This window comes from Chelon labrosus (assembly GCF_963514085.1).
Source record: "Chelon labrosus genome assembly, chromosome: 7".
Taxonomy (NCBI): Eukaryota; Metazoa; Chordata; class Actinopteri; order Mugiliformes; family Mugilidae; genus Chelon; species Chelon labrosus.
Genome location: NC_140343.1, coordinates 27,823,381 through 27,835,390, shown reverse-complemented (window position 1 = coordinate 27,835,390; position 12,010 = coordinate 27,823,381). Strand labels below are relative to the sequence as shown.

The 12,010-nt window shown below is 40.4% G+C and overlaps 1 protein-coding gene across 1 annotated transcript in view; it reads right to left on the bottom strand.

The window, feature by feature from the left end:
• Nucleotides 1-12,010, bottom strand: part of arhgef18b (rho/rac guanine nucleotide exchange factor (GEF) 18b) — a 35,727-nt gene that overhangs the window by 4,225 nt on the left and 19,492 nt on the right. The window contains exons 16-27 of the mRNA XM_084547761.1: nt 11,891-11,967; nt 11,493-11,671; nt 11,191-11,264; nt 10,720-10,905; nt 10,436-10,582; nt 9,636-9,751; nt 8,919-8,987; nt 8,680-8,727; nt 8,195-8,458; nt 7,904-8,053; nt 958-1,297; nt 332-475 (exon numbers count right to left, since the gene is read on the bottom strand). Coding sequence (XP_084403887.1) covers nt 332-475; nt 958-1,297; nt 7,904-8,053; nt 8,195-8,458; nt 8,680-8,727; nt 8,919-8,987; nt 9,636-9,751; nt 10,436-10,582; nt 10,720-10,905; nt 11,191-11,264; nt 11,493-11,671; nt 11,891-11,967 — 1,794 coding nt within the window. The remainder of the gene's footprint in view (nt 1-331; nt 476-957; nt 1,298-7,903; nt 8,054-8,194; nt 8,459-8,679; nt 8,728-8,918; nt 8,988-9,635; nt 9,752-10,435; nt 10,583-10,719; nt 10,906-11,190; nt 11,265-11,492; nt 11,672-11,890; nt 11,968-12,010) is intronic.

Here is a 12,010-nt window from a genome sequence, read left to right as displayed (position 1 = left end):
CTATGAGCGGTTTTTTGTTAATTGTAATTGTGAAAGAACAGGATTAAAGTGTAAAAATGTCTGTCTCAGCAGTACACACTGCCATTAATCATAGTGAAGCATGTGAAATTGATAGGTGTTTACACAGGGTGAGGTTGGGCATGAAGGCCAGCTTTAGAGAGGAATGTGATCGGGTAGGGTTAGGTTTGCCCTGGTGGATAATGTGTGTGTCTTGTGTTTGTGTCCGTGAGAACAAAGATTAATAATGGAACAGGCAAAGACGGACAAGAGGAGATTGTGTTTGGGTTTGCTCTGACTGAGCAACGGAGGAAGTGAGTGTGCAGAAAGATACCTGTGTGGTGATGGATGGAGTGGGACTGAGGAGGAGCTGAGATCGGGAGCTGCTGGTGGGGGCTGATGGAGCGCTTGGCCTTTTGGGTGTTGTCCTCTCTGACGGACAGTTTCAGCGGGAGCATCTGCTTCATGTCTACTGAGGCTGGGAAGAAAACAAGAGACAAACAGCCGCAGGATTAATTTAATTGCAAAATTAGATTACATTAGTAAATCAGAGCGTTACTCAGGCCACTTTTTGATAACTCAGAGGGATAATCCAATTTAGACAGCTAATGTGACTTAATAAGGCTGATCAGGTCAAGCTTATGTCAACAAACAGAAGGCAAGAAAAATTTAACAGGAACGTACTGCACTGATAAACATCATCTACAAGACTAAACAAGAAAAAAATGCAGCAGCCTGAATTTGCTATGTGTTGCAAGAAAGAAAGAAAGCAAAAATATCCAAAAATAGTTTCAATGTCTCTCAGAAGTGTGATCCCCTTGTATTATACTTGACTTATTTGACAAGTCAGATTTTGCCATCTCTCTGATATACTTGGATTCACCCTGAAACCATTTAATGTCAAGATAGTCTTTGTCACCAACTGATGATGACCTCAGCATTTGACGCCTGACTCCTTACCAGCGCTGTCAGTGCGATGTGAGGCTTTGCCACTCTTGCCTCCTTTCCCTTTGCTGCTGTTGATCGCGGCCAGTTTTGTGGGGATCTGCTGCTGCACCCCGACTGGTTTGTGCTGCTGGTTGGTGGTGCTGAAGAGATGGAGCGGGACTTCTGTTTTCAGCGGCAGAGTGGAAGAGCCCGTCTCCCGCCGCGACATCAACTCTGGACGTTCTGGATAGTCGGCGGGTGATACGGACAAGCTGCTACGGACCAGGGGCTTCTGGGGCAGAGGCAAGTCTGAGGCACTGGTGGAGCCGGTGAGGCCAGAAGACTTGAGCAACTCTCCATTCAGAGGACCCACCTGGAGGAGAGAGGACTGTGCATTAGTATGTGCTGAGAGGGGACTCAAGTCTTGTTGTTGTTGGAAACATTACAAAAGCATTACAAAACACTTTAAATTCAGAAAGGATGGCTTCCCAACTCTGCACTACAAATTTTCATATCTCCAATTCAGTACAGAATCGAAATTGTGGAACGTCGTGTTTGCATGTTCTGTGTGTGTTCGATAAGCCGCTTGTACTGTGGGTAATGTATGAGACGAAAAACAAACTTTAAAAAGTTTCTCAAGAGCACAGAAGACACGCAGAAGACACACAGATACACACACCATAAATCATGATGCCATGCCATTACAGAAATGCAATCTGTTGAGGCGCAGAGTATTTATGGGCTAAAAGAGGGAATCAGAAACACATGGGACTCTTCTGCTGAGCACTCACTTTAGTGCGTTTGCTGCAAGCTTCTGATTTTTTTTCCTCCAAGAAGCTCAAGGACAATGGACACACACACACACGAATATACACAGACAAAATGAGAAACCTAAAACCCTTAATAGTCCCTATGCACATAAAGGCGTGTCTAAGAAAACAGGCAGGTCTGTCAGACAAGCAGAAGAACAAGAAAATGTCTCTCATGACATCATTGGATAAAAGACACTGACTGCATTGTCCACTTAATTACTAGAATGAAGGAAAGACGACCCAGAGATCGAGACAACATTATTAACCAACCTGCATTCAGTGAGAGCAAAAAGGAAGAGTTTTGCAATAATGTAGTGGTGTAATGTTTGTGCTAATAATCCTGCACGTGTTGAATTACAAGTATAAAAAGCTTCCTTTCAGCGTGCCATTAGAAGAATTACTATGTAAACAAGCATGAACACAATGCATTCTACAATAACGTGTTTCACTAATGTTGCAGGAGCACATTTATACCACATTAAATAAAGAAGTCCAAACATAAAGAACTGTCAGACAGAAAGTTTCCACTTTTGCATATTTTCTGCTCCAACTGATCAAGACACCAACTCTATTGGACTACAACTCTCTAAAAACCTACACAAATCTCTGCACTACTAATAGAAGTATAGGGATTCTAAGAACTAATTTCCTTTCCAATACTCTGTCAATAATAGAACAGAATATTGCAACACCACTTTATATTTATTTTGACTAATGTTTGGCACCAGTAAACAACTGTTCTATTTGGTATTCAGCCCACATGCAACTTGATTGATGATGATGCTGAATAGTTCCTGTGGCTATGAGGAATGCATGGTGACAGTGTTTTACAAGGCATGAAGGGCAGACTCAATCTGACTGTTTGTGTGGAGACTGCAGTTGATGGCAGGACCTGAGGCAGACAGGGGCCCTTCTGTTGGGAAAGTCTCCCTAAATCCTTCCCTGACCTCCCTTTCCTCCATAACTTCTCCTCTTTCAGCACTTACTCACTCATCTTGACACACAGATGTTCCATTGTCCCACAACAAGGTGATCGACTTTAGGTGGCACAAACAGGAGGTTTCCAGGGCAGTAAACTGTGCGGAATCTGCAGAGCACAAAGAGCCCTGACTGACAGCACATAAACAATTAGCAGTGGCTGCCTTCGAGCGGGTTCTGTTAATGAAAGGTCTGGAGTGGCTAATTATACAGCCAGGTTCCTCTCATCCTAAAAACTGCCTGGATACACCCATATTATACATATCTCCACAAACACTTCCCAGTGTGTTACCTTGAACACAAACGACGCCGAGACGTCCACACTGGTTGGGTGAACCTTACCTGGACTACTTAACCGTCATGTTTAAAAATATGACTTAAAAACTGTTTGTCTAAGGCAAGAGCAGCTCTGATCCAGGGTGGATTAATAAGATAAGCAACCCCTGTAGGCTAAATATGCCTAATCCAAAATCAAACGGTGTCTAAATAATTCATACACTCCAAAAATGTGCTAATTACACAGAATAAATACTATGCTGTATGATACTTGGTTGAGCAATTACTCATCTGACAAAATTACTAAGAAAAACTATTTTAATAACGTTTAAGTCCATTAACAATCTAAAAGATGAAACATTATCTGCTTAAAATCTACCCCAGTGTGTTTTGGCAATACATCATTGGAACAAATCATTGAAGACGTACAGTAGAGATTCTGAGGACTCTGGGGAGCTATGCTGGATGTTTTTAACAGATTTTAGGACTTAAGACCAGCAAAGATTGAGTCAATTTTTAAAATATTACTTTGAAAACAAACTGAACTATCAATCAATTACTGAAATATTTGTTGCTGTATAATCTGTCAAACAAAAATAAACATTTGGAAAGGTTATTCTTAAAGGTGGGAATCTGTAGCTATTCTTGGTGTTATATTATTATAAACTGAATATTTTTGCATTTAGATGCTTTGTTAGACAAATCAAGAGATGTGATGGCAGAGCCCAGTTGTTAAACTATGATACTGTAAACATTTATAGCCTCTATAATCGCTCAATGCTTATTACTGTAACAATGTAGATTGCAGACAACTGTAAGCTGAAGTCATAAAAGCAGCAATTAATGATCAAAATAACAGAGGAGGCCTACAGCTTATCTCCAGAAGAGTAATTGTTCCTATTACAGAGCAAATGATAAGGCACCTTAAACCTGGAAATATTTTGGTTAAAGACAAAATAGCAGAGTGTACAGCTTACAGGTGGGGAATAGCTACAGTGACAGATGGCTCAGAGAAAATATCTGCCCTCCAGCTTGGTGTTCTGCTCCATGAAGCAACTGCTACCAGCTGATTATAGAAGAAGCATGTCACAGACACTTAGCTGTGTCTATGTGTACATGATGATGGTGTTATTTATTGGAGTTTTTCTCACAGAAAAACACAGTTTGACAACAGCGTTGTAAATCCAGAAAGTAAGGTCACAGAGGGGATGGAGATAACTCACTGTGGAGAAGGCTTAGCTACAGGTCACCGTTTTATGAGCGACATTGACTTTTGCACTGTTTCCCAGAGCAATATTTTCTGTCATGTTCATGTTGCTACATGAGGTGGAAAATCAGGTTTATAGTTTTCTGCTCTTAAGCAAAAACAGGAGCTAGAAATGGTTGTTAAAAGGAGACCCTTGTCCAAAGGCATCTCCACAAAGTCAGTAAAGGAAAAATAGCGGTTGTTCACTGATGCCCAATCCAGTTTTCTGGATGTTATTCTTTCGCATTGATTTTGTACACACCAATTCAACCACTGACCTCAAAAACTATAACCTAGGTAATGCATGCACTTCATGATTCAAGATTCATGAGATAATTGTGTAATCGGAAAACGCTGTCCTGGGTCAGAGCCAATAAAAATCATGGGGCCAACGATGATCAGATGAGATAACAGATGAAAGAAAAGTTTCTCTGAAGTCAGGACATGCCACAACTGGCACAGTTTGTCCTCAAACGCTCACATATGTTAGGAAAGGCACACACAAACACACACATGTTTAGCACATCTCTTTTTATGAGGTCTAATCATAGCTCTCAGGGTTTGCTGATGAGTCTTAATTTTGGGTGGTGGTGATTAAATGTCTGTTGATATCAGGTTGGCTGCGAGCCTGGAACAGATGCTGTGGCTGCAGCTAATGAAAAGACACTTTGATGTGTTTGACGCAGCAGAGGAAGAAACCACTTCCAAATCTCTGAAAACCGCAACCAGAAAGTCCCATAGCACAGTCAGCAGTAAAGAACCGCAACCCATGCATGTGTACAATACACGCAAAGGCACCACTTAAATGGTCTAAAATGAATATTACGGGCATAAATTAATGGGGTGGCGATAGGGTCGAGATATGATCTGTTTTAGACCTTATCCTGCAGTTCATGGAACAAACAAGCTGCACACAAATCTTATTCATCTGAACTGTTTCAGTCAGGGCCTCTAATTAGAAGAGCATTATTCATCACAGAAGATTAGGTCAGTTCAGCCGAAGGCTCCACTGCTTCATAGAACTAGGGGCTGTGGTTTTCCAGGAGTCGCTGTGAAGTATTCTAGATACAACTCACAGTCAAAGGCCTTCTGTAGCCAGTAATGATCATTTATGTCAGCTGGTTCTGTTTGTGTATGTCTGCAGTCAAGACTCCAGCTAACTGAGGACATTGAGAGGCCTGAAATTAAATCATTAAAATGACAGAAAAATGCATAACAAATAATTTGCCAGATGTCTGATGAAGCTATGAGTTGAGCTATAAAAGCAAAGTTGCAAAAAAAAAATGGTGCATTACATTTTTCTGAAAAATAGCAATCCAATGACTCACTATGCCGAAAGGTTTGGGCTTTCTTATATGTGGGAGCATTAGTCAGAGTGAATGTAACATAATTCAGCATGTTTTACATGGATTCCTCCAAATGACAGAATCACAAGTGGGTTGTTCTTTTGGTTTGATGCAAAAATAACAATCAAGATATCAACTATCAACTATCAAGATAAAACTTTGAAGGCAACACAATAAGCCTTACATCTCCTCAGCTCGTCTCAGTAAATGCAAATCAAACTGTGAGTGGGTCTTTGAACGCACTTAACAACTGGGCTTTGAAGACACTAAAGGCTGATATTAAGTAGCTTTAGAGTGACTCCTTGACATTGCTGTTAGCACCAGGCATGAAATTACAGTCAGTGGATCTTTCTCGGCTCTCCTCTCCCATGAAACTCACAAACAATGGCCTGCATTGTAGTGCAAGCAGAGAAAGACAAGTAAAGAAACACAGGGAGGGAAAGGGAGTGGCAAAGAGGTAGAAGGGAGGTGAAGACAGACTGCTTGTTTCAGGAGGTTGATTTGTCAGAAATGTATTCAGTTGTATATGTGTTTATCATTACATCTATGAAACAGGTGGAGGAAACTAAAAGCTCCTGCAGCAGATTATTTATGTTTCAAACTGCACTGTGGGGGATGTCTGTAGGTCCTCAGTCTAATTTACCAAAGCAACAATGTGAAATGTAATTCTTGTGGGTGATGAGAAAGGAGATGAAAGGATATTACACTACAGAAAGGTGAGATGTGACAGAAGGATATGGTCGTCTTGTGTGTCAATCTAGAAATTTGCAGCCACATTTTTAAACAAATCTTTGAAAATGAAATAAAATGCTCCAGTATGAAGTTGAATATAATTGTTTTACAATGCTGTATATTTGGTATTTCAGTGCTTTAGGTGCTCCAGTAACAGAGGAATGTGGGTGCATGAGTAATGCCCAAAGAAGACAAAAAGAGCCACGGTACATAAAGGTTTGGAATAAACAGAAACTGGAACAAAAAGCAGTGAAACACTGAAAGGGAAGGACAGGAAAGTCCCTTGCTATTTATCCAGTGAGTAATTCTGAGTAATTGTACAACACCTCACCTTTCTGTAACAGACAATTGTTATGTTAACATGTTATTCCTGTTCATGTTCCTCCATCCACATTATTGCACCTTATTTATCCTTCTTATGTATATGGCACGTATTTACTTCTATCTCTATTTCTTGTACATTTGTAAATATGCAAATTTTGATATTTTTTTGCTTATACCATTTTATTTTATTTTTAATTTTACTTATATTTTTAATTTTACTTTTATATTTTTACTTATATATATTTTATTTTATCTTACACCTATTTTTCTAATGGTTCTCAGGAGTTTCTATGTGCAACTGTGACCTTGTGGATCAATAAAGTCTAACAACTGCCCCTGGTATTACCTTGTCCTCATGTCCCTCCTTCCAAACATTAAAGATGCAATAATACACTCAACTATAACCTTCAATTTAAATTACTGTACCTTTCAAATGAATTTTGAACCAAAGTAACCTTTAAATTGAATTAGCAGTATATAATATAATAACTGAAATGCTCAGGATTAGCAACTGCTGTCCCATGTTCTCCAAACTAGAGCAGTTGTATTGTTCGAATTACCTGTAATAGCCAAGAAGGCAACACGTGTTTTTATTCAGTAAAGACTGACAGGCTGCTGTCTCTGTCCTGCGCCACAGACAGGTTGAGAGGGTTGTTTATCCCTCAGGCCATATGACTCTATAACGCCTGCCTACGACGAACCAACTGGACTGCAGTCATCAATGATACTACTGTATATTTTTTTTATATACAGATATATATATTTCATATCTGTTTCTATGTGATGAAGCTACTGGACACCAAATTTCCCTAGGGATAAAGTACTTAATAACTTTATGGACATCTACGGTCCACGTATCTTTTTAATGTCAATTGCATCTTTAGAAAGATATTTACAGAGAGAAATGGTGACGTGTTGAATACTTATTTTACCCGCTTTATATAACATAATTTAAAACTGAAATAATATTGCATCGTGGTGTCTGGTAATTCCCACATCAATACTGACTGAGCTTGCATCTGTGTATGCACATATCAACGGCATTAACATCTGTTTATGACCCTTTGTCCTTTACTTTTTAAATAATTTGAAATGAACAAAATAATATTGCTACTATCAATAGCTACATATAGTCTTGTATTATGAACCTTTTCTGTTAACACAAGACAGACTGTTTCTAATTTTTTTTATGTCTATTAACAAGTTTGTTGTTTTTAGTCTGTGTAAGACCATAATCATCACCGCCGCCACCACAGGTCCCCCACCTCAATAGTCTTCCTTTTGAACTTCTTCAAGTGTTCCAGACGTTCCTTCTCTTTCTCCACAGCTCTGGTGGACTCTCTCAGTCTCTCCAGGTCCTCCTGGTACGTCTCCCTCTGTCTGTCCAGCTCCTCCCTCTCCTTTGCAAGATGCTCCTGCATTTAAAAAAAATACAAGCAATGTCAATCAAGCACCGCGCAATGGAATCAGAATCTTGTACAGCAAGTTTGTTATATTCAGACTCGTTCACACATCTAATGCCATCTGCAGCCGGCAGGTAGCACAGAGCACTTCACCTCCAAACGTCTGCACTCCTCCTCCCTTTGCCGTAACCTGGCCTCGGTGGCCTCGACTTGCTGGCGGTGTCTCTCCCGCTCCTTCTCCCAGCGCTGCTGCTGCTGCCTGTGCTGAGACTGCAGCTTGTGGAAGCTGGCCAGCTCTTCTCTCTGCAGGGCCAGAGTCCGCTGCTTTTCCTGCTCCAGGAGAACGTTCCCCCTGTGACGGCCCGGCAGGGAGGCCCGCTGCAGCTCAATGTGACTGTCCTGCTGTGATATGATGGCCTGAAGATGGAGACAGACAGACATGGGCAAAATTAACACAAGGCCATGAGATAACACACATGAACTTTGTACACAGACGGTGATGATGGTTAGTAGTTACAATACGGAACTGAAACGTGTACGCAAACACACAGAATATCCCACGAGGTTCATTTAGGCTTATTTGTGAACATTTTCAGGTATTAGAGCACAAGCAGTTGAGAGGGAGGGGATTCTATTACCTGCAGGCTGTAGAGCCTCTGGGAGAGCATCAGCACTCTGTCAAAGAACTATAATGTCAAAAAACAGACAAGGTTAACATAATCAAATAAGCACCAGCATCAACAAAACAATGCAACATTTCATTGGATTAGCAAGCACCTCCTGGGTACAACTTTTCAGTACAGCATGTATGGTTATGAATATTAATTCTAACAGTGTTGTTCAGCACAAGGTGACAGATACGAGAAGAGAAGCCTACCTCAGCCTCGGGGAAAGAGTCGGACGAGATGTGGTTCCATCTGGCAGGAGAGCAGCAGCTCTCATCAACCTTAGCAGTAACAGTCAGACACATAGGAAGTCAAACACTCAGTACAATAAAGGTGCTGTTAAAATATTAGAAATTTGTTGTGGCAATATGTGATTTCATTTCTGTCCACCTTACAGACTAAAATCTAAAGGAGATTTTAGTCTCTTATTAGTCATAATGAGGGAAAATATCTACAACCTCCATATGAAAGCTGGGCAGCAAAACATATTAAATATAAATCAAATATTTGTTATTTTTTTCTTTCTGCTTTGGAGGAATTAAAACAAAATGGCTATGCAAAGTTTTTATGAAACCTTTTATAGCACTGTAATTCTCAAAAAACATCCTGTGACAGCACGTAACACTGCTCATTGTCACCGACATGTTGTTATATTAAGAGTGCCTGATTATTATCAAGGACCAGGGTTTACTGGAATTAAATTAAAGCCTGGATAAACATTTTGCTCCAAACATTATCTATTTATAAACAAATGAAGTGACCTGCGAGAACAGGGTTACAGTAAACATCAGAATGTGGAAACTTTCCAGATCACTTGGTCAGGTTATTACTATTTACAGGAAATAATACGGTGACTCATTCCAAGATATAGCGTATGCGTGTGTGCGTGTGCGTGTGTGTGTGTGTGTGTGTGGGTGTGGAGCCCATACCGTCTGCTCCAGGGTGTGGCTGCCACAGAGGTCTTTAAGCTGAGGGTCAGAGCTAGCTCTTTGATTCCTGTCTCTGTTTCTAGACTCGCCAGAAAAGTTCTTCTTCACACTGCCATCTGGCACAGACACGGCAACACCAATACACACAGACAAGCGCAGCAACAAAAACAGATCGCAGACAATTAAAACAAGCTGACTTGAAGACAAACATTTATAATCAAAGATAGTTGCACAGAAACAACACATATATACGTATATATACACATATATTCAAATAACTGAGGGAGCTGTTGATTGAACTGTGTTTTCATTTTGGAGGCTGTGGTTTGTGGTACTGTTGAATTGTGTTGTGAATTGTGCACCCACACCCACACATTTCTAATATTTTGTCAACCCCATTTATGTCATTGGGTTAGGCTAGATAACAACGACACTTTAGTGTTTAATTCAGTCAAGTTTAACCATCCTCCAAAATGAACATACAGTTAAATTACTACACTGACACTCTTTAAACATAAACTGAATATTGAAACAGTCAAGAAGTGGATTTAGTGCAGGACTGTTATATTAGATTCCATTTGTTTTCATTAGTACACCTAATGAACCTGCAGCAAGTGACTGCATATGTAAATTGCATCCACAGCTAGTTCATGAACCATTCCACCCAATAAATACATCAAAAAGTATTTGGAAAAAGTGTCCAATTTATTAAATTTATTATAATTGCATTAAAGACCACTGAAATACAAGTTAAAATTAGATGGTAGACTTCCTCTGGGCATGGAGAGTGCCACACTCACTCTTACTAAGGTTGGCGGGGCTGCTGTCATAGCCCCCAAAGGTCTCCGCTCGCCTGGGCAGAACCCCAGAGCCGCAACCTTCCTCCATCCGAGAGGGTGGAGCATCCTCCCTCACTCCAGATTGCAGCAAGTTCTGAAGGTTCTCCACTAAGGTCAAACAATTAACAAAAACAAGACATTGTAATAAAAAAAAAAATAATTTAAAAAAATTAAAAAAAGATGCAGAGAACATAAAGCTCGGTGCCATGCCTGAATGTATAGCATATAATGTGGCACTGCCTTACCCTCAGTGATGGCTCCTTTGAGTAGGGCCTCCCCCTGCTGGAGATCAGACATATCTCCTCGAAGCAACAGTCGAGAACGTGAAGATGTGTCCTCGAGGCCTGTCACAGACTCTGTCATGTCTGCAAACAGCTGCAGCTTCTCAGTAAGAGCCTGTACTATCACTGCATCCTTCTGGCTCAGCCGCTCTACAATAGAAAATATTAAATACAATAAGACACATGACACAATGTGTCACAAGTCTATTACTGCAGCTGTCAGAGGAAGAAGAAGAGAAAACAAAAAAATATTCTGCAGTCTTTTGAACAGCCTTGCCTGTAAATTAATGCATAATAAAACAGCTTTAATCCAGGAAACTAAATGAAATCAACTTCTAACGATTTAAGGTTAATGTAACGTAACAGCACCTCCTAGTGGCCTACCACACTGGATTATTTCTTGGTGTCCATCAGTGTTATTTGAGCTGTAGTTACCTTGAAATTCTTTACACCTGGAAGCTCGCGCCTCTTCCTCCTCACTGAACAACCTCTCCTCTGTGTGAGGACAGCTGATAAAATGCCAGGGCAGGTGGGAAAGTGGAGAGACAAAGAAAGTAAATTGAGTAACACTCCTATGAATTCGTTGTTTCATCTGGGTGAACTGAGCAGACACAGGAACAACACAGTATTCACAATGTCTAAAATATTTCCTAAGGTGAAAAATAGAAGTGTGGTGATAACAAAGAGGAGTCTCTTTGCACACCAGAAAAATCATGTTTCCATGTAACTGCAGCTACCTCTCAACAGCTTGCCGTATGTTTGTCATCCAAGTGTTTCGCTCCTCCTTGGAGGTGGTGTGGATCTCATACATCTCTGGCTCATTGGAAGAGGCACAGATAAGAAACATGGCTTTCTCCTCATGGGCCACCTCCCTGACTATTAGTTTCTGGAGAGATATGACTGATGGCTTGTTATCCTGGTGTGATGAATAAAAATAAAGAGAGGAAAAGAGAGGAAGGAATATAGGAGAGGACATGTCTTTTATTTCAAGTACCGAAGACAGAACAATCAGTCATGTATGACTTAGTATGGCACAATTCTGCTCCCATTCACATGTTACTCATTTAGAGTATTCCTCTGATACACATTTTGTATTAGTGTCATACTGACAGAAAAATTAAGATAAATCACTCACCACTGTGGCAAATATGTATCTTTGATCCTTCTCTTGTAGCAAGAGCAACACATCTGACAGCAGCACCGCAAGAATATCTGAGAAGATGACAGAAATGGAGGTGATGGCAGCCTACACACA